Source organism: Antennarius striatus, chromosome 11 (genome assembly GCF_040054535.1).
Source record: "Antennarius striatus isolate MH-2024 chromosome 11, ASM4005453v1, whole genome shotgun sequence".
Classification (NCBI taxonomy): domain Eukaryota; kingdom Metazoa; phylum Chordata; class Actinopteri; order Lophiiformes; family Antennariidae; genus Antennarius; species Antennarius striatus.
Window position 1 is genome coordinate 7,409,303 of NC_090786.1, and position 20,723 is coordinate 7,430,025.

General features: G+C 43.1%; 2 protein-coding genes across 2 annotated transcripts; one reads left to right on the forward strand and one right to left on the reverse strand.

Moving 5' to 3' along the window:
* Positions 1 to 4,765: 4,765 nt before the first annotated feature.
* adss2 (adenylosuccinate synthase 2) lies at positions 4,766 to 13,800 on the reverse strand. Its single transcript, XM_068328074.1, has 13 exons — positions 13,536 to 13,800; positions 10,039 to 10,141; positions 9,842 to 9,910; positions 9,707 to 9,757; positions 9,475 to 9,541; positions 8,223 to 8,330; positions 8,023 to 8,104; positions 7,403 to 7,529; positions 6,322 to 6,476; positions 5,929 to 6,053; positions 5,742 to 5,839; positions 5,456 to 5,605; positions 4,766 to 5,358 (listed from the first exon to the last, which is right to left on the reverse strand). Exons 1-13 carry the CDS (start codon positions 13,713 to 13,715, stop codon positions 5,306 to 5,308), a joined length of 1,368 nt encoding a protein of 455 aa, XP_068184175.1. The 5' UTR covers positions 13,716 to 13,800; the 3' UTR covers positions 4,766 to 5,305.
* Positions 13,801 to 14,372: 572 nt separating this feature from the next.
* LOC137603964 (zinc finger protein 664-like) lies at positions 14,373 to 17,400 on the forward strand. The gene is made up of 3 exons (XM_068327851.1): positions 14,373 to 14,461; positions 15,550 to 15,698; positions 15,960 to 17,400. Exon 3 carries the CDS (start codon positions 16,031 to 16,033, stop codon positions 16,931 to 16,933), a length of 903 nt encoding a protein of 300 aa, XP_068183952.1. The 5' UTR covers positions 14,373 to 14,461; positions 15,550 to 15,698; positions 15,960 to 16,030; the 3' UTR covers positions 16,934 to 17,400.
* The last annotated feature ends 3,323 nt before the right edge of the window (positions 17,401 to 20,723 follow it).

The following is a 20,723-nucleotide window of genomic DNA, read 5'->3' on the forward strand; positions in this document are numbered from 1 at the left end:
AGCTGACATAAAATGAGAATTTAAAGAAAAACAAACACGCAGAAGAAACATTGTGCTGGTTCATGTCTACAGGTGTCAATTCTAATGCCCCACCCCCCCACCAAAAAAATTGATCTTCACCTTCAGGGCCACAGATCAGTCGGTAAAGTGTTTCCTTTCATACAGCGAGATAAAATCAGGTCAAACTGGCATTCAAACTCACCCTGTATAGGTGTGTGTGTGTGTGTGTGTGTGTGTGTGTGTGTGTGTGTGTGTGTGTGTGTGTGTGTGTGTGTGTGTGTGTGTGTGTGTGTGTGTGTGTGTGTGTGTGTGTTTCAAGCTAAAACTACTATTCTTTACACCCCACCACCCCCACAAACCCCAACCCCAAACTGATCAATGGCCTCCTGGGCAAATATTTAAAGTCAAAACAGGCTGGGCCATAAAAAGCTGAGAGGTGGCGGTGGTAATAGTGTGTGTGGGGGTGTGTGGGCTGCATCTGTCAGGGAGGGAGACAGGGAGAGATGAGAGAAGAACTGGGGGGGAACAGGGGTGACAGCAGCTGCCGAAACGAGTCTGGACACTGCTGACGCCGACACCTGTCCATCCTGGACAAGTGTCAAGCTGCAGCCGTCAAACGTCACGCGGCGGCGAAGAACATGCCGGAATCTATCGGACAGAAAGAGGGACAAATAACGACAAATAACGACAGACACACACACTCATGCAAACACACACCTAACCCAGCTCTTTGTAGCCCTGCACACGCCTTTCCTCTGGCTGACCCCCATCTGTTGCCTCCCCTGGGAGTGTGCGTGCATCTGTGTGTGTGTGTGTGTGTGTGTGCGTGTGTGTGTGTGAGTGTGTGTGAGGGTGGGAGGTCACGGGAGGGGATGGGGCAGGCGTTGGCCCCGGCTGCCCATTGATCAACAGCTGCTGGGCTTCTCATGCTGAGCCGGACGGCTGGGAGGGCCGCAGCAGCTGGGCCGCCGAGAAGGTAGGAACTCGGGGGCCAGAGGCTGGACCTGTGGTCGGAGCTGAGGTCGGGGGTGTCAGCTTCAGATTGGCTCCCTGACATGAGTGAGATCTCAGGTACTGGAAAGGAAGCTGTAGGAGCAACAGGCTGAGGAGGAAGCTGCCAGAGACGGGCACGGAGGCCCTGGACAGAAGCCAGATGCTGAACAGGGAAGGATGCCAGGAAGAGACAATGAGGTTGGGTGAAGAAGAGGACAAACCGGGGTGCAATCAGCTGGTTAGCTGGACAAGCCCAAAGTCATAGGTGTTAATAAGCACACTACAAGATGGGAGCAGGGTGTAGCCATGCAGAGGCTAAGTTCATTATAATTATAATTATAATTATTATTATCGATAATAATAATAATAATAATAATAATAAGGAAGGTATGAACATGGAAAAGTTCATATTTGGAATTCCCATGGTCCAGCGTTGTGTTCATTCATTGAACTCATTTCTAAATGATAATGGATTAATTAACTTATATGCACACTGCTTTAAAGCGCCGGGTAGAATTATGTTTTGCAATAGGTAATGGCATTAATGTGAGTTTCACATTTAATCGTTGAAGTATTTATTGACATTTTGTGTTTGTTGATTTGGACCTACAGGACATCACTGCCATAGTACAAATCGCAAGAACTGATTATAAAAAAAATAAAGATTGATTATTGTTCTTTCTTTTTTTTCAAAGCTGGACTAAAATCATATTTTATTTTTCTTCTCCTTTAAAGTACAATTACTTATTACTTATTATGATGATGATGCTGATCATCATCATCATCATCATCATCATCATCAACCTACCCCGTATGTGGTAGGTTGGTGTGAGGCTCCAGCCTTAGCAGGAGCTGATATAGGAGCTGACAGCTGTTCAGTGTCGGCTGTCACACATCTGTTGTGTTTGGGATCCCTTACAGGGCGACCCCAGTTCAGATGGGGGGGGTGGGGGTTGATGTGGGTGGGGACGGGTGCAGTGGAGGTGGAGAGAAGAACTGCAGCAGGTGAAGGAGCTTCAAGAGAGAGAGCGAGTAAAAACAGCTTTATAGGTGCTTTATGACCGTGCATTCCACAGGGAGCTTAGGGTCCAAGGTCAGCGGTGAAGCAGATCAGGTAAGGTTCCTAACATCCCCGTAGAGGTCTTGTGGAGTCAAACATCCTTAAATGATCCTCATGAATACGTAGATACACAAAAAAAAACAACACTTTGTGACCTGAAAGCTACCAGCTTGTTGACCTTTGCTCACAATAAGTCAGATAAACTGACCGGAGATTCCGGGAGAAGATAGCAGGAGCTGGGTGTCGACTCATCAAACGTTACGTTATGGGAAGACCTTTGCCCCATAGGCGGCATGAAATACAGCCGCTAAAAGGAGCAGTTTTGGTTTTCATTCGGGCTGGGTAAGGATTCCGATGCTTCTCTATCTTCAAGAGCCAGAAAGAAAGTGAATGATTTATTTCCACAGCTGATAATGAAGCAACTGGATTGGAAATGTCAGGAATGAGTCTGTGAATATAAATAACTGGTGCAGATACTGCTATGAAAGCTGCCCATAGTTTGAGATAACAGCACCTGATTTGTTTTAGCCCGTATTTCTACCTAAGCTCTCACCTTGAAGACACCAGCAGGCCGTCATTCTACAGATGGTCACAAACATGACTTTGAATAAACTGATAAATGGATGTCTGTTAACGGAATCAAGATGTAGGTTTTGGCATTCAGCATTAAAAAAGAGACCATTGATTCCAGTTCAAAGGTCAAGGATGCAAAAAATAAATAAATAAAAATAAAGGATAATGAAGAGGATCCCTTTCTGAATGAGTATCTGAAGGCGATTGGATGAGAATGTGTGTGTGTGTGTGTGTGTGTCTCCTCACACCACAGTTGGATGAAGGAGAAAACTCATTTGCTTGTTGATTTACTGAACTTCCCTTTGGCAGCACAATGGCCTGTGGACAATGAGGCCTCGCTGTGGGATTCAAATACAAGAGGGAGGAGGGGAACGGTGAACAGAAAGGACGATGGGGCTGGTGGTCGGTCACACAGGTTGAGTTAGGAGGTTAGAGAGGAGTGAATGAGTCGTAGGAGAAATGGGGTAGGAGGTGACGGATGACGAGGGGTGAGGAGGAGAAGGAGGGCGGACGTTTGCTAAATTAACGCGGCCTAAGTGGAGGGGCGGCGGTGCCCTTCAGCCCGCCGCGATGCCGTCCAGCCTCTCATCAACGTAGTCATACAGAAACTACGCAGACCAGGCTTCATGCCAAACACCACTGTGTGTTTTTGTGCATACCTGAAGGTGACACACCTGCTTCAATAGGATGACCTCACTGTGGTTCAGGTATGCAGTTTGGTGCAGCAGGCAGCAAATGTCCAGCATACCAAAAATCAGGGAAGACGGTGAAGTTTGAAACTGATTTTGAAAGCTGGACGTATTTAGGTGGATGCTGCGTTTGTGGGGGTTTTTGTTTAGAGGTGGTTGGTTTATTCAGATGTAGGCAAAAAGGGACAGGAAGCTTGGAGGAGGCAGGGAAATGAGCTGCAGGTGAGATGCTGGGGTTACAGAGACGATCAACAGGAAACGCTGACAGAGGAGAGCGATGGATGCTTCAGCGAAAGTCAAGGATTTACATGTTTTTCTTTTGTAAAAGTAGACATACCATTGACAAACCTTTAAAACAATAGTTTACGTCTTGTTTAATTTAATTACTCTGAACTGTAATTTAAGTTGTTAAATAAATGTAGAAAGCATACATTGCTATTTGCCATGGAACGTGTTTACACAAAGGAGCAGAAAATTAAACTCCACATTTAAATACTGAGCTTGAGCGAAGGTGAAAGTGAGTATAGTTCAGTCTGCTTGTTTTCTGTGGATTAGAACATTTGGAAGAATCTGTAGATGTGACTTTTTGAAAGTGTTTGTGGTGTTAAGCATTCATTGACAGAGAAATACTTCCCTCTAGTGTCCACAGGGAGAAATGCACCCCCCATTGATGATTGATCAGCTCGTCTGACCCAGAGGATGCGTTTCTATCAGTGTTCAATGTTTGGCTGATTTGGTTTTTAAGCAGGATTATTTAAAACAAACTGAAATGTGGTGACAGGATGGACACAGAAAGGAAATCTAGATTTGTAATATAATTTTCCTCAGTCACAAGCGGGACCTGCAGTGAGTGTGAAGAAAGCGGGCCTGGAGTAACAGATGTGGAAAGTCGAATCTACGGTGTTGCTAGAGTTGATGGCTGGAGCAGCAGATCCCAGCTCCAGAAAATACTGAGAGTGAACGTAGAAAAGTAGCCGCATGCATTACTAATTTGATGCAGGGAGTTGATAAACCTGAGGCCATTGACATGAGACAAGCAGTGAGGCCTGCTATCATGAAAAAAGTTGGAATAAAAGTGAAGTGGGACTGTTTTTTTTTTGTTTCGACTGCAGCATTTGTTCAGGAGCAATGAGCTCCGACTGACCATTTTTGGATGGTGGCATTAATGAGACTTCCAGTGGGCAAAATGTCACTCAAGGTAAACCTCATTTAAGTTTGTTTTTTTTGTGGTTCTGTTCAAAAACACATTAGAAAAGTTACCCCAAAAAATGAAGCAACGGCACATGCTCAGGAAGCGTGACATTTTGTGGAATTCTCTCCTGTAATTAGTTTTTGATTGTGTGGATTATTCCATCTCACACACACACACCTGAAACCCTACACAACAGCAAAAGCCTTTGGTTGAAGGATAAGGCAGATTAGGAATAAATACAAAAAAAGACAGGGTACAGATATTAAAAGGATCCCTTTTATCATGTCACAATGAGTCCAGAGCAAGTGCTGAGGTTAAAACTTTTTAAAGTGATTTGAACCAGAGGGGTACAGCGCATTTAAAACACAGCATAAAATAACAAAAACGCATCTGAACAAAGTTCGACCGACGTCTGTGGACAGCTCCTCCGGACGGCGATCCCGTGTCTGCGTCCCGTCGTCCTCGTCTCTTAGACCTGCTGGTGCTGCTCAGTGTTTTGTGTCAATAGCTACAATATGAACCGGTTCAAGTCCAGAGGGAGACAGAAGGACTGTTGATTTTTTTTTTTTTGGGGGGGGGTCTGCCTGATGGAAGTCTGGTCCAGAGAGGGTCGGTCTGCAACTCAGGACAGTGTGACGATACAGTGGTGATTAAGAACAGACGTGATGGTCGCATCTCTCCCAGAATGTTAAGACAGGTAGGTTCTCTCTGTGTGTGTGGGGAGGGGGAGGGGAAGAAAAGGGTGCAGCTGGTTCGCTGCTGTGCATCCTCTTTGCTCTCCCCACCCCTCCCTTACATCTAGAACAGCTGGATCATCGACTCCCGCGACTGTCCCACTCCGATCCACTTGACTGAAAGAAACAGAAGCAAAAGGACGGCGTTAATGTCTCTGCGTCTGTCCTGCTGGTAACAGCGGTGGGGTGGGGGTGGGGTGGGGGGGGGTCATACCAGGCACTCCCAAATGTTCTTCGATGAAGCGAACGTATTTCTGAGCGTTCTCCGGCAGCTCGTCGAAGCTCCTTGCAGCCGAGGTGTCGCTCTCCCAGCCCGGCAGCGTCACATACTGGACCTCCACCAGCTGCAGCACCTCCTGATTTGCTGGAGGAGAATCAACGAGAGAAGCGTTGAGGGAAATGATATCACACCTATGTCTTTATGGGATGCTGAAATCACACAGATAGATGCGATTCTTCAATCAGATTAACAGAGTCCAGCACAGGATGCGCCAGCTCACCTGGAAAGTGAGGTATCTCTTGTTTGTTGACTTTGTAAGCGACGCCCACTTTGATTTCTGGCAATACGTCAAGTATATCCAGTTTGGTGAGGGCTACACTAGAAGGACGAGAAAGATAGGAGAGTTAAAAGTCTGTCGACAAAGACAGGACAGCTGGTGGTCAGTCCTTAGTGCTCTGTGAACTCACGCAGTGAAGCCGTTAATCATATGTGCGTATTTGATGAGCACCAGATCCAGCCAACCACATCGCCTCTTCCTGCCCGTCGTCACCCCTACTTCCTTCCCCCGAGACTGAAGCAGCTCTCCGATGTCCTGATGAGATGTGGAGACAGACATGTGACGACTCTGAAGCCTTTAGCAACCAACACAGAACGTTCCTTTCTAAAAGTTTGCCTTGAAAGATGTTTGACACCAGAAATAAGTAAGGCCCTGCGCCTGGGATTCATTTATTCACACAGCACCGAATCACAACAGAATTAATCCGAGGTCCTTTCCCAAACAGCAGGTCTAGACTGTTCTGTAGAGCAGGTGTCTCTGACAGATGTATTGACCTCAGATGAAGCTGACTGCAACGACTTACGTTGTTCTGCTCTGATGGGAACGCTCCGATGCCGACTCTGGTGGTGTACGCCTTGACCACGCCGTAGACGTCACCCACGTTCTGAGGCGGCATGCCCAGCCCCGTGCAGACCCCGCCCACGGTGCAGTTGGAGGAGGTCACAAACGGGTACGTACCTGGAATCACAGGAGGATCAAACACTGATCACAGGTTTGTAAATATACTCTAGACTGCTCGGAGGGCGTCGCAGGTTTGTCTTCCTTCTGATTCCATAGTATCAAATGTAAATAAAATGAACTTAAAGGAACAGGAAGCTCATTGTAAAGTAATATATATATTTTGTTTTTCGTCATGAAAAAAAAAAGAAGTTTTTCCAGATGTCTGACATCATCCCTGGTGTCAGGACACCTTAAAATCTGCGCTGCAGCAGATCCATCACATGGGGTCGTTACAGCACAATACGATCAATGAAGCGATACATCTGATAAAATCATGGTTACCTGTGAGGTGAACGGATGTTCCAACAACACAGGAGTTAGACACAAAGATGAGAACCTAACTTTCTTCAAAATACCTTCTGGAAAGAAGAATCTGCCATGAGCACTTCACCCCGGATGATCTTGAAAGAGATTTGAAGATCATTTTCGGATGACCCATAGTATTTATTCTGAATTCCCAAAGTTTAGTGGGTAATTAATTCATGTCTGGAGCTACTGGACGTATTGCATAAATGTTTTTTATGACCAGATTATCATGCGATTATGGCACTCGCGAAAAGTAAACGATATCAAAAGTGATAAGACAGGTCGATTGATTGGGTTTGACTGTCGTGTAAACAGTGAACAGGTCCGATGTCAGGAGGCATGCATTGTGTCACTAAGAACTTTTTAAATACATGAGTGAAAATTGATTTGCGGTATGACAAAAGTAATCAACAACAACACAACAACAAAGCTGCTGTAAAGTCACTCAGACGTTCTTGGTACATAGAATAGGTGTTTACTTTAAGAGCGCAGGCATGAATAGAAAATATAAAGAATCACAACGAGTTCAATGTACGGCCTGGAAATGCATGCTGACACACACGCAGTGAAATACCAACCAAAGTCAATGTCCAGTAGTGCTGCGTTGGCTCCTTCCACCAGGATCTTCTTAGGGGGGCCGTGAAGAGCCTCGTACATGAAGTGCACCCCGTCTCGCACCATGGGTTTGATCTTCTCCATACACTCCTAAAATCCAAAAAATTTGTTTTACTGCAAACCAATGATCCGTCTAAGCTGCACGCTTGAGAAATCACTCACTGCTCAGCTCACAAGAAAACCTACACAGCACATAAAATCCAACATAACATGTATAGATCGTGAACAGAATGTATATTCTACAATTTAGGAGTGTATATCCTTACATTCTTTTTTTTTTTTTCACATTCTATTTTTATTCTGGTCTATTTGGTTTATGTCTGTTTTTGCTTGCCCAGTTGTTGCAATCACATTTCACTGCTGATGCACATTCGTGTGTGTGACAAATAAAAAGTCATATTATTGCTGCTGTAATTTGATTCTTTTAATAAGAATCAAATCCCAGATTGTGAATAGGTGTAATACTGGTGTGTGTGTGTGTGTGGTCACAGCACACATCTGATGTTGCTCACAGTGGTCCTCAGTGTGTATTCCATGAAAAAAAAACCGGGAGGATTAGATGTTTCAAAAATAATCCTTTTACCTTTAACTTGGCCAGCTCTCCTTCGATGTCGATTTCTAGCGTCGGGTACATAGATTTGTACTGATTGGCCAGTGCTTTATACCTAGAACAACCAAAGGTGATCACTCGGCTGCTACAACACTATTTAATGTTGTCAGAAGTGTTGATTCTTAAAATTAAAAACGGTCTTGGACAGTTACTCCTGCAGGACTGACACACACCTTTCAGAGAATTGAGTGAAATCAGCCAGCAGGTCACATATCCTCAGACCGCTTCGTGCTGCTTTGGCGGAGTAGACTGGCCCGATCCCCTTCTTTGTTGTCCCGAGGCTGGATGTAGAGGAAGTGGAGTAGAGGATTGAGGTAGACACACCATTAAAGTATGACCTCAGCCTAAACAATGTTGTACCTATGTAGAATTGATCAGACTGATGGAAACTCAATAGATGGTTACAGCAGACAGAAGACAGAATGAAACATTCAATCTGCCCATTAAAAGTCAATCAAAAGGAGGGCTTGTCAAAATAAACTACTGAACAGCCAAAGATCCAAGGAGTTCCATTCTAAGCACAGACCAATGTGAAACAACCCAAATTTAACCAACAACTACATTTAGTACAAGAGTGACGAGAACAAGAAGTACTGGATAAAATTAGACGTAAAGCCCTGTGTTCCAGAGTTTACTTGAGCAGACGTGGATCATTCAAATACAATAAAAGTTTCAAAGGTAAAGTACGTGTGATGCATTACAAATTCCAAACAACAGATAAAATGACACCTTGTCCAGAAAAGGTCAACATGCGTGCAAAATTCCACAAACACACAAGCAGGTTCTACGAGATACGGCGCTGAGCACAGGGTTAGGATAACTAATCACTGGAAACGACCAGATCTTGTTTGTGTGTACGTTGTCATGGCTACTCTTGGAAGACTTGTAAAGATCAAATGACTGCAATGTGGCTTCAGTACCCACACTGTCTGGTTCTTTTTTCACATTTGTTGTTGGGCTTTTAGAAGATTAGCGGGACAGAAAGTTTCTTCTCCCCGTCTTCAGCTTTGAGAAACCCAAAGCGAAGCGTTTGGAATCCGACCCCATGTCCGGGATCTGTTCCATTTCCAGTCGCAGAGCTCGCAGGCTTCCTGGAGATGCTGGGAATTCACCAGCTCTCATGCAACATCCTGGAAGCTTATAATGGTTGTTCCATTAAGGTACTCTGGCCAACATACTCACGCATGCACACGCACATGGACAAACACACACACACGCACAGACCACTGTAAGTCAAGGGTTTTCACCTTCTGAAACCCTGTCATTTCTAGGTACTCTCACACACAAAGGCCAGAGTTGTTCAGAATAAGTAGTGTGTGAATGTTCCCGGTTGCTTCACTGGTGTGGAATCCCACGCCCTGACCTACGTGTGCTTGTGTGTGCAGCAGCCTTTTTTTGTTGTTGTTGAAGCAACAGGTTTCTTACTTCTTGCCTGCTTGCTCTTGTCTCTGCTGTTCCTGAACACCATCGACCGCTTGGTGGAAGTCAAACACTGCGGAGGAGGGAGAGAGGGGAAACACACACTCTCACACACCTCAGAGAAAGCAGGGCTCACACACACACACACACACGCACACACACACCCCCACCAACACGTTTTGCATGCGTTCATTCTCACATACACAAAAAGGTCTGGGGTGGACCCGGCAGGACTTACCGATGTGCGCTCTGTCCGAGATGATCAACCTTTTCTCCCAGTCTGTCAGACCTTCGCACACAAACACACTTTATAATTCCACACATTAAACACACAGCGCTCTCGTTTTTTTTTTCTGGTACATGCGACACACACCTTTTCCTTTATGTGCGTTCTTTTCTGCCTCTTCAAACAGGCCTGGAAGGTGGATCACTACACCATTCCCTGAAGAAGGAGGTAGACATTGACATTTACAGTTTTTATAAAAACTTGTGTGCAAAGTACACCCATATTACTCAAAGTTATGATCCCATTGTGTTGGTTTAAATGGCGTGTGTGTCTGCGTTACGCACCAATAAAAGCGGTGGCCTTGGGGTTGATGATGCCGCTGGGGAGGAGGTGAAAGTCGTACTCCACCGAGTCAACCACGACCGTGTGTCCTGCGTTGTTTCCCCCCTGCAGAGATGAGTCAGAAAGCAACGGTTTGGCGAGTGGCGACAAGCGTTACACATAAACTACAAGCCGCTGTGTGTTTGCGTATTGGACACTGTGCTGATGCATAGAGGCGTGTGTGTTTGTCGTCAAGTAACAGGTCTCACTCCAGTGTAAGCAATCTAACAAAAATACGCTGTGGGTGGTTGGTTCATGGATTAAACTAAAACCTCCGGTCAGGTCGTACTCCTACATACACACACGTCAATGTGTGTCCAGACTCAGAGTGAAGAAAAGCATTTAAAGGAAGTATTCATTGACCATTTGTAGAGGATATGCAAACACAATCTGCAAAGGCAATCAGCAGACACTCAACAGGTGAACATCCAAGATAGAGGGTACCAATGTGAAACATTTATCTCTTTTTTATGTATTATTTTATTTCATCATGATATTTATAATTATATTCACGCTTCAGGATTTAAGTGTTCTCTAAGAAAGTCAGCCTATCTGAAAATGTCCCGTCCAACAGATCAGAACTCCTTCTGAATTTCACTTTGAACCAAGGGCAAATAGTTCAGGCTCACAAATTTTTTTTCAAAAATGCTCCAAACCTGTTCATACAAGTCACTCTAGTAAGAATGTCACAGAAATAACTCAACCTGGGGAAACACCAACCCCACAGACCTGATTTAAATAAAGAAGGACAACATTAAGTCTGTGTCTAAACTAACGATACTGAGCATTAAATCATTTGATAGAAGCAGTCTCATCTTCAGAGCTTGAAAGACGCCACTTATGTCAAAAAGAGCCCTGAATTTAAGACGTAGAGCTGGGTTAGTGTGAGTCTACCTAAAAATAAGAACGCCACTGTGGCTACACAGGCTAAAAACCTTGTAGCCGTTATGGAATTTTCCTCCTCCTCCTCCCCAGCCCCTTTTTGGAAAGTTTATTTGATGGTGCTCATCTGGCACGCATTGATCTCAGTGAATTGAAACACATTAAAAATGGAGGACTTCCCATGATGCACTGGGCTCCTCACATATGTTTGCAATCTGTTTGTACTGTAATTATTTTTTTACTTTGTAGGTCTGTCCTGTGAGCACATGTGTTAATCACGTCTAGAGATCTTTACTGGGATAATTTCCTCTTTTGGGTGGGGTGATGATATTTCTCTGAATCCAGAGGGTACAGAATGTATTTCTACTCTTGAATGAAACTTAAAATATTCCAAGTTCATAACTTAAAAGGATTTGACATTCAAACTGGAAAAACACAGAAGTGAATTATTCCGTTTGGTTTATGACTCACCTGCAAAGCGCCTGACTAAAATGGCATACCAGGTTTTACACTTGTCACACTCAAAACAGCAACTGCTCTCATTGAACCCATGAATGGGCATGCAGCAAGTGATCATTAAAATAATCCTGATGCATCAGTGATAAGCGTTCTCTCTTGTGGGAAACAGCTGTTATTATCAAGACTTTGTCGCATCAAAACGTCTGATGAACGATGACTTCTTTGACTTGCAGAATTCTAACTTATTGACACAGGTGTGGAGTGTGTGTGGTGTGTGTGTGTGTGGTGGCAAAATCCATCCAAACTACATGTAAAACGATCCGTCTCTGCAGAGACGTCGAACGTTCACAACACGTGTCTCTGAAATTAGCTTCCCTGCTGGTCAACTGGAAGTCGAAAGACTTCGGTTTATTTCATGACTGCAGCTAAACACTAACATGAACTGAATACAATGGAGGCTAACAAGGAAGCATTCGCACTATTTATTAGTGATGCTTAATACTGAAATATGATAATTCAACATATTGACTATCCTACAACAGTCTGCTAACATGTGTTTGGCTTGTGGCATGCCCTTCCAGATACACACCCGCCTTTCCTTGAAATCCCAAATAAGATTTCTAGGATGCTGGACGTCTGGACTGTAAGGAATACCGAGCAAGACTGCTGGCGAAGCTGATTTTAAAAAAAGATCAACACTTAACTCGTGCTATTAAGTCCCAGGGGAAAGATTCAGACGCACAACAATGTATAGAGGAGACGGCGTGCAGGACTACGGCCAGAAACTGGTTTATTTTTACGTGTCCTTTGCCCTGACAGGATGGCAGGTACAGAGAAGCTCAAGAATCCTTGTTATGTCAACTTGTTATCAACACTTCCAACTAACCGTCCTCTGAATGCAACAGACATAATACAAGCAGTCAGAAGATTTGTGAACCTGCAACTAATCATTTTTTTTAATCGATCAATTTCCTTTATCTTCATTAATCGGTCTATGTGGGTGAAAACAGGTTCAATGTTGATTCCCCTATAAATAGACACATCTCTTCATTTAAAGCTCCTGCTTGTTTTTTATTTAAATAAGTAGCTGTGCTAGTAAACATGTGTGACAAACTTTGTAAAGACTGTGAGCTATGTAGCTGCTGGACTGGAATTTACACCAAACTATTTTTTTTTTAATGCTTTTGAGTTCAGGTTGGTTTTTTTTCTCCAGCGCCTCTGAAAGAAAGATCTCTGTGTTGAACAAAGTCAACTGGACTTGCAGGAAAAGATGTTTCGACTCTCATTCAAGAGGCTTCTTCAATTCTGAATGGGTGGGTGGTGGGGGGCGTTCCATACATTTAACCTACTGGATGTCATCAAGGCTATAAAGTCATAGTCAGACATGACTATGGATCATAGACATATAGACATCTCTAAAAGCAAGGCTCCATGATGCAAAGGAACAAGTACTTACTGTCCACCCTAAGCCTAATAACAGCCCCCCCCACCCCCATGTGAGGTGTTCATATGGAGCGTTTTCATTTCAAGTGCAGCCAACAAGAGATTTATTCACAAAAAAATCGTCCTAACTAACTGATAAACTTGCAGTGCTCCCCCAGACATTTTAAAGAATATTGTGGTGTGACTGTGTTTTGAAACTTGATCTTATTAAACCATTTTATATTCGGCTACATTAATTTTGTAACTTGAATGCATCTTCCGAGAACAGATGAGAAGAGAAATAAACACCTCGGCTCTATAATCAAAGTTTCAACAACACCTTGCTCAGATCCATGAAGATAGGTGTGCTAACCTGTGTAGCCTTAACTCAACAATGGTGATCAATACCTGGTCTGGTTTGATACTCCTGATCCTATACATTACACAAAGTTACCATCTTGTCATGTGCGCCGGACGGGAGATGGTCCATGAACGCATCATACTGCTAAGCAGCTAGCAGGAATTCAAGGTGACATTAGCAAAACACAGACTACCGTACATACTGATAGGGACGTTTGTTAGCTCGCACACGTTACGAGGCTTGTTGGACCGACCGTACATTTTATAACTTCACCTGTTGGCGTCAGATAACTGCGAGATTATAGTAAGTAGTGAAAGCAGAAGGGGGCTAACCAACCTGACATCTGCACACCATATCCGCGTCTTGAGCCAGAAGATCCACAACTTTTCCTTTCCCCTCGTCGCCCCATTGAGAGCCCAACACCACGGTCACTTTGTTACCCACGGGTGGAATGGATGCCTGCTTCGTGGAGCTACCGCTTTCATTTGCTGCTTCCTGGCTCCCACTTTCCGACATTTCTGGTGAGTCTGTTTAACTACGGTACGCTTACGCGCTCTTTCGCGCCGTGTTGCGCCGCTGCACCAAAGATAGCTGAGGAACAGACTTCCTTCCACGGAAGCGAATATATTAATCCTACTATGGCGACACCAAGTACCCGCCTTACTCTACCTCTGATTGGCTGGAGGTAATGCTAACTGAGCAATAACTATGAATCCTTTCATCTACAAAAGACATCACATGATCAGGCTACGCCAATCAGAGGCTAACCAAGGCGGGTTGTGGCGTCGCCGTAGTAGTAGCAGTAAATTCGCTCCAGGGCAACGTTTTGACACCAGGAAGTAAACACACCTGTGGTAAGCGAACGACTCAACCACCGGTGGCTGCGTCGCCGCGGCAGTGCGGGGGTGGGAGCCTCCAGCCAAGCGGTGAAACCGACATGGCAGGTTTTTAATGATTTATCGGGGTTTAACCACCTTGCCTACTCCCACTCAGATAAAAATCTGGAATGTTTTACTTTTAAATGGCTCTAACCTTCCTAACTAAATTAAGGAGGAGAAAAGAATCAGCAAATAAACCGGCAGTCCAACCCTACTGCCGTTTTGTATGACTAAGTAGTTCATACAAAACAACATGTGACAGTTTGGAACATGGAGAGGTTGAGAATCCGCTGCTTTGACACCCTGCTGCCAGCGAACGAGTGTCGTCTTCGATCGGCATAAACACGGGAAGGCCTTGGCGCAGCCAATCAAAAGAGCGAACAGGTGTGCTCCCCCAATCATCGTCGGGCGATGGCAAAAGCTAATCTGCATATCTGCATAAGAAATGAGCATACAGAAAACAGGGAACAAGGGAACAAACCCAACACACGCGACGCTAGTCGTCACAGGAGTTTGCATGTTCTCTCCATGACTGCGTGGGTTCTCTGTGGGTTCTCTGTGGGTTCTCTGTGGGTTCTCTGTGGGTTCTCTGTGGGTTCTCTGTGGGTTCTCTGTGGGTTCTCTGTGGGTTCTCTGTGGGTTCTCTGTGGGTTCTCTGCCTTCCTCCCACCTCCAAAAACACGTGCTTCAGGTTACTTGGCCGCTCCCAAATGGACTGTAGGTATGTAACACCTGAAAGTAGTACTTGTCAAGTACTTGAGTAGTACTTGACAAGTACAGTACTACTTTCAGGGTACGCTGACCTACCCTGAATGTAGGTCAGGTTAAGTCGTTGGACGTTGCAGTCTCTGACTGCCTTGGTTCTAGTTTTTATTTATTCTTTGGACAATATTTGGTACATGTCACATTGATCAACAAAATTGAAATATTATCATAGGAAAAAGACAAGACAAATACAAGTTGGAAAAATAAATAATCAGTGGACTCAGTAGATACACGAATCAACTACATGAACGAAGGAAAATTTAATAAAAGAGAAGATCTGTTTAAACCAGGGAATCATGGAATTGAAAGGAAGACATTTAAAATAAAGACATTGAGATGGGTGCATGAATCCACTGTTTCAAAAGCTTTTTTCGTTTTTAGCAAAATAATGAGAGTTGATGAATCGTTCTATATTGTTTTTAAAAAAAAGCAAAAGTGATGATTTTTTTTAAAGAAAATTTAAGTAAAACTTTAAAAAATTTGAGAATATAATTTTTTTAATAGTCGTTTACATTTTTAAAAAAAACATTTTTCAAAAGGACTAATGTATTTTAGAGAATCCAACGACAGCTCTACGTCATCACTTCGCTACTTCCGTAGCCTCTAAGCTAGCAACAACACGCCGAAGCGACCCCATAAAACCCTCTGTTTTGGGGCATTCCCCTTAAAAAGAGTCGTGTTAAAATGTCTGCTCGGCTTCTCCTTAGAGCTGCCGTGAATGAGCGCCTTCAAGCTGCCGCGGAGGAAATATTTCTGGTGTTTGAAAGAACAATTTCCAAATACGAGGAAGAGGCTTTTAGCTCCAAACAGGAGATTGATCGGCTCCGAAGTCTTCTAGAGTCTAACCACAAAACAGGTCTGTGAAGATCAATTTGTCGTCCGCAAACATGCCTCTATGAACACGTCAACCAATTACATAGTGGAGTTTTTTTTGTAAAATAAACAGTTTATCAATTGTTGGCAAAAAAAAAAAAATCACAAAGGAAGTACATCATTTGTTGATTTACAGAATGGGGTAATATTTTTTATATATGCATAAATTATTTATATTATGCACATGCATAATATTATATTTAAAGTCAGTGTGGTGTAAATTCTTTACTCTTTTTATTTCCAGATTTCTCTCAGGCGATATGCAAAGACGACTCTTTGGTTGAGCAGGAGTCTGGGGATGTTACTGACTGTCAGATGGACCCACAGCCGAAACACATTAAAGAGGAAGATCATGAAGTCTGGGCCAGTCAGCAAAATGAAGAAGAGACGCAGCAAGTGGAGGAGTTTGATGAATCGTGTCTGCCTCGGTCATCTGTCTGCTGGGATAATGATGATCAGGACGACATAAAACCACATTTACAGCCTCCTGCACAAAACGGTGAAAGTGAGAAGGATTTCCAGAGTCACCAGGAAACTAAAACTTTACAGTTCATTCTGCCTCTGACCTCAGCCTCTCAAATTCTAATCCAAAATGGAACCGAAAGTGAAAGATCTGGCAGTCGTCCTGCAAATCAGACACAGTCGGAGGACAATCAGAGCTCGTTCATCACATCTGGAGAATCCGTTGAGTTATTTAGGTTGAGTTCCCGTACCGAGTATCGTTGCCATTTGTGCGATAAATATTTTTCCTCCAATCAACACTTGATAAATCATGCTTTTCGAATGCATTCAAAGGATGCAGATATCCTCTGTGCCGTATGTGGAAAGACTTTAGAGTCCAAGGAGAGTCTCTGTGTGCATCTTCAGTCGCACAAGGGCTCCAATTGTTGTCACGTGTGTGGTAAACGCTACAACAGTAAGACCTCCCTGACCGAACACATGGCCAGCCACGCTGGAGTGAAACTTCATCGCTGTCAAGTTTGTGGGAAAGAGTGTAGCCGGAAAGGAGATTTAAAGATCCACATGAGGATTCACACGGGAGAGAAACCGTTTTCTTGCTCTTTTTGTTGTAAACGCTTCACCCACAGTGGACATTTAAAGAAGCACATGAGGAGCCACACCGGAGAGCGACCGCACCAGTGTGGTGTCTGCGGCAGAGGGTTCCTGCAGAGCACACACCTCAAATACCACCTCGGGACTCACACTCAGAAATACTGACTGTTTCCATTCAACCTCTGAGAACGTGTTTTTAAGGACTAATTTAACTCTCAGGGCAGCACATTGGTGCAGTGGGTAGCGTTGATTCCACTTTAGGCCTTTCTGTGTGGACTTTGTATGTTCTCCCCATATCTGTGTGGGTTCTATCTGTGTTTTTGGCTTCCTCCTACCTGCAAAAACATGCAATTTAGGTGGATTGGACAAGCTAAATTGTACTTGGGTGTGAATGTGAGTGTTAAGGGGTTTTTTTTGCTTGTGATGAGCTAGAGTTTTGTCCAAAGTGTACCCCACCTGGAATTGAAACCTGGCTATGTACCTGCCTATGCGGCTGAAGACGAGACGATCCATGAACTTAACTAAGTGGTTTTGTGACGTATCATACGTATTTTCAGAGCAGGAACAACTGATCGGCGACAGACCAACAACATGTATTTCCTTCAGTGAAGTTGATTTGTTTATTGTTGAAATTTAAAATAAACCCATCGAATGTCTGAACCAAACTGGATTCTCATCACTTAAAAAAGAATCATAAAATAATTACTTTCCTTAACAGTCTGATGAATGTTGATTGTGAGGTTCACCCTTATGGTTGGTAAAGAAAGGGCTTTCTTCCAGTACATAGTCACTAAGTAAAAACAGTTGTTCACACAGTTGTTGAACGTGTGTTTGTCTTTTTGTGTCCTTGCAATGAGCTGGCGTCTTATCTGGGGTGTACCCTACCTGCTGGGATAGACCCGTGAGCTGCAAGGCGGGTAAGGGACTGTAGAGAAGATTACGATCGTGTCTACAAGAAAATAGATTGATGGAAATGTGACATTTTTGCTTTTTCAGGTGAGCTGCTCTGTTGTGACTTGAAGACTCTATTAGAATTATTTTTTTAGTCATCAGCTGAATTGTATTTCAGCTTAAAGATTATTATTAAAGTTACATTTATACAGATGACAAACCCATAACCTGATATGTTGGCTCATTATAAAGGAAATGCATCCAAACACATCTCATTAAGTCCCCTACAATCTGAGGGGATCTTTCCTCACATTCAGTGACTGGACATCTTTAGGACTGTTTCACTCTGCTCATCACATGTTTATGGAGTGGTTTTTTCTTGTGAGCTCCCTCAGGAGGAATTGTTCAATTGCAGCTGAGATGAACATTGTACACCACTAGGTGGCAGCACAGATTTCTTTATTAGTTTACCGTCAATTAAGCAGAAATAAATATATACCGTAGATTCTCTTACTCAGGCTTAAGTTTTTGAATTGAACACAATCTTTGCTTCATGTCCTTTCTCTCTCTTACATTACATTTTAAAACATTCATGACTGCCCAACGCTGTTACGTTGTTTGGCACATTCAGCCCAAAGACATGCAAATGAAGATTGTTTCACGTCAAAATAATTTCATTAATCTCAGTGAATTTGGAAGAAGCATTTATACCATCCCTGATTTTACTTTGTTGTCCAAACATTTCATTTCACATGACATTTATTTCCCAATTTTATCAATAATCAATGCAAAATTCTCCTATTGCATTCACCAGTTTGTGAGCTATATGTCCTTGACTTTACTCTAAATAAAGTTCAATAAAGGTCTAGAAAGGTCGTCTTAGATTGCTCCCAGGTGGCCTGAAAATCTCACACAGATTAAGAGCTCATTTAGGAATCTTTGTCTTTGGGAGGCCGCTTCAGGCCATTGAGATCTTGGATGACAAATCCAAATCATTATCATTACTCAGCGACCCTCTACACTGAAAATGACAAGCTTAATCTGGTTATGCAAGCCCCCAAAGATGCTCCATCACCAACAAATAGCTCCTGGATCCTTGGGAACAGTTTCCCACAAGCATCCAACATCAACTGGCCTGGTCTGTTCATAGCCCAAACCAGCTGTTAGACTTTTCGATGGATTGTCGAGGATATGCATGTGGCAGTATTTGTCCTAGACTACGGCTGCTTCAGAGAATGACCCAGTACTTTTCTATAAGCAAAAAGCGGGGGTAAGAGGTTAATCTTCTGTGAAGTTAAATTATGTGAGAATTGCTCCAGGGAACAGGGTGGGATTTTCTTAATGTGGAACATGCTTTCTCTAATACGTGACCAGAGTAGAGGGGGTTAGTGGTTTAAGCTGTTACTGTTATGTTTTACCAGCCCCAAACAATTGTCAGGAATTCCATCGACTCCCAGTTGCATAACTGGGTCAATGAACTACTCTCCAATGCTTTAAGAGAAGCCTCTGTGTGGTACCGAATGAGCCTAAAGTATTTAGGGAGAATCCAGATATGCAGCCAGATGTAAATGGAGGTGGTACAAGGGAGTTTCTGGCACAAAGTGGGGGAGTGGGGAAACATCGGTCAGCGCCTCTCTTGCAGAGAAAGTGCCGAAACCCCTCAGATTTATGGGGTTTATTGGCTGGATGCACAGATACTGATGCAGATAGCTGTTCATTTAACCACATTCCTGCAGTGAAAGCTCAAACACAATTTGTTTTGTGGAAAAATCTTGATGAAGTCCAGATGATACAGTTGCCTCATTGTTAGGTTTATTTCGCTAATCCCTCTATGTATTAATCACACGGTGGCCTTCATGAGTTTAGGGGACTGTTATTGGAAGCAAAGAGAAAGAATGATGCAGCAGTTGTTGTTGCCGTGGTGATCTTACCAACACAGACCCTGGTTAGACTGCTTTCATTGAATTGTCTTCAACTTTTAATTGCATCCAGCCCCACATTATAAAGAGAAGCTAAAACATCCACAGCGATCACACTAGACTGATCAATTGGATGTTAGTGCTAACATTTTCGGCCCCGCTGCACTAATGTGATCACTTATCAGGCATTCATTTCCCTTTTGACCTCAACAGATTTTCAGGTTTTGTTTACCTGTCACTGCATTGTGAACACACAGATAAATAGTAATGAACTTTATTATGCAGTAATTCAAGATAGAGCTGCAAAGTTCTTAATGAGACAAAATAAAAAGTAGAAAAATATTGACAAAAACAATTATCGGTTTTACAACATTAGACAAACATGAGGTAAAAACACAAAGGAGACAAACTTGAAACGTACTTATAATTACTGAGGAACTCAATTATTATAAAAAATATTATTTTCACAAGTAAATATGCTGAAATATATCCTGCACATTTTTAAAAATCCCTGGATTGTATTGGAGTTTAGAAATAAACCATTCATTTCCCTCAAATTAAAATCAAAAGCACAGGAAATGAAACAAGGAGTGAAAAAAAGAGACATGTTGATGGGATTCATGGATTCTTTTACGCTCTGTGGAGAAAAGTCCAAAGAATCACAGTAAACCCACTGGAAAGGTGGACAACATGGACACTGGACATTGATGAGGGGATACCTTGATGTCAAGGAATGCTTGTAGTTAATTTATCTATCATGTCACAATTTTTTTATTTACAACATTTTCATTTAGGAAATAATCCAGCTTTTTTTCTTTTTTTGGCTATACAGTATTGAGTCAGCAGTCGGGTAAATTAAGGGAAATATTACATTACTGGATTTGCACTGATACAGTTATCAGCCATGAAATACACTAAAAATTGCCTTCATTAAAATCTGTAAATCTGTAACTAAATAAAATAACTAGATAAACTACATAAAAGTATGTTTTCCCATTAACTTCACTGCACATAAGACCCAAGTGTTTGCTTTCCTATTTTTAAGTGCTGAGCTCTGTACACTCTTGATCAACCCTGAACTCTTTCCAATGCAAAAGATAACACAACGCTTCGGCCCAGATGCCAAAATGGAGCCAAAAGTCCAT

Excerpts from the sequence above, each read along its gene's own strand:
- LOC137603964 (XM_068327851.1), top strand. The coding sequence starts at position 16,031 with ATGGACCCACAGCCGAAACACATTAAAGAGGAAGATCATGAAGTCTGG.
- adss2 (XM_068328074.1), bottom strand. The coding sequence starts at position 13,715 with ATGTCGGAAAGTGGGAGCCAGGAAGCAGCAAATGAAAGCGGTAGCTCC. Across the intron at positions 10,142-13,535 it reads ATATGGTGTGCAGATGTCAG|GGGGGAAACAACGCAGGACA; the intron begins GTTGGTTAGCCC and ends TCATCTCTGCAG. Across the intron at positions 9,911-10,038 it reads CAAGGCCACCGCTTTTATTG|GGAATGGTGTAGTGATCCAC; the intron begins GTGCGTAACGCA and ends CTCCTTCTTCAG.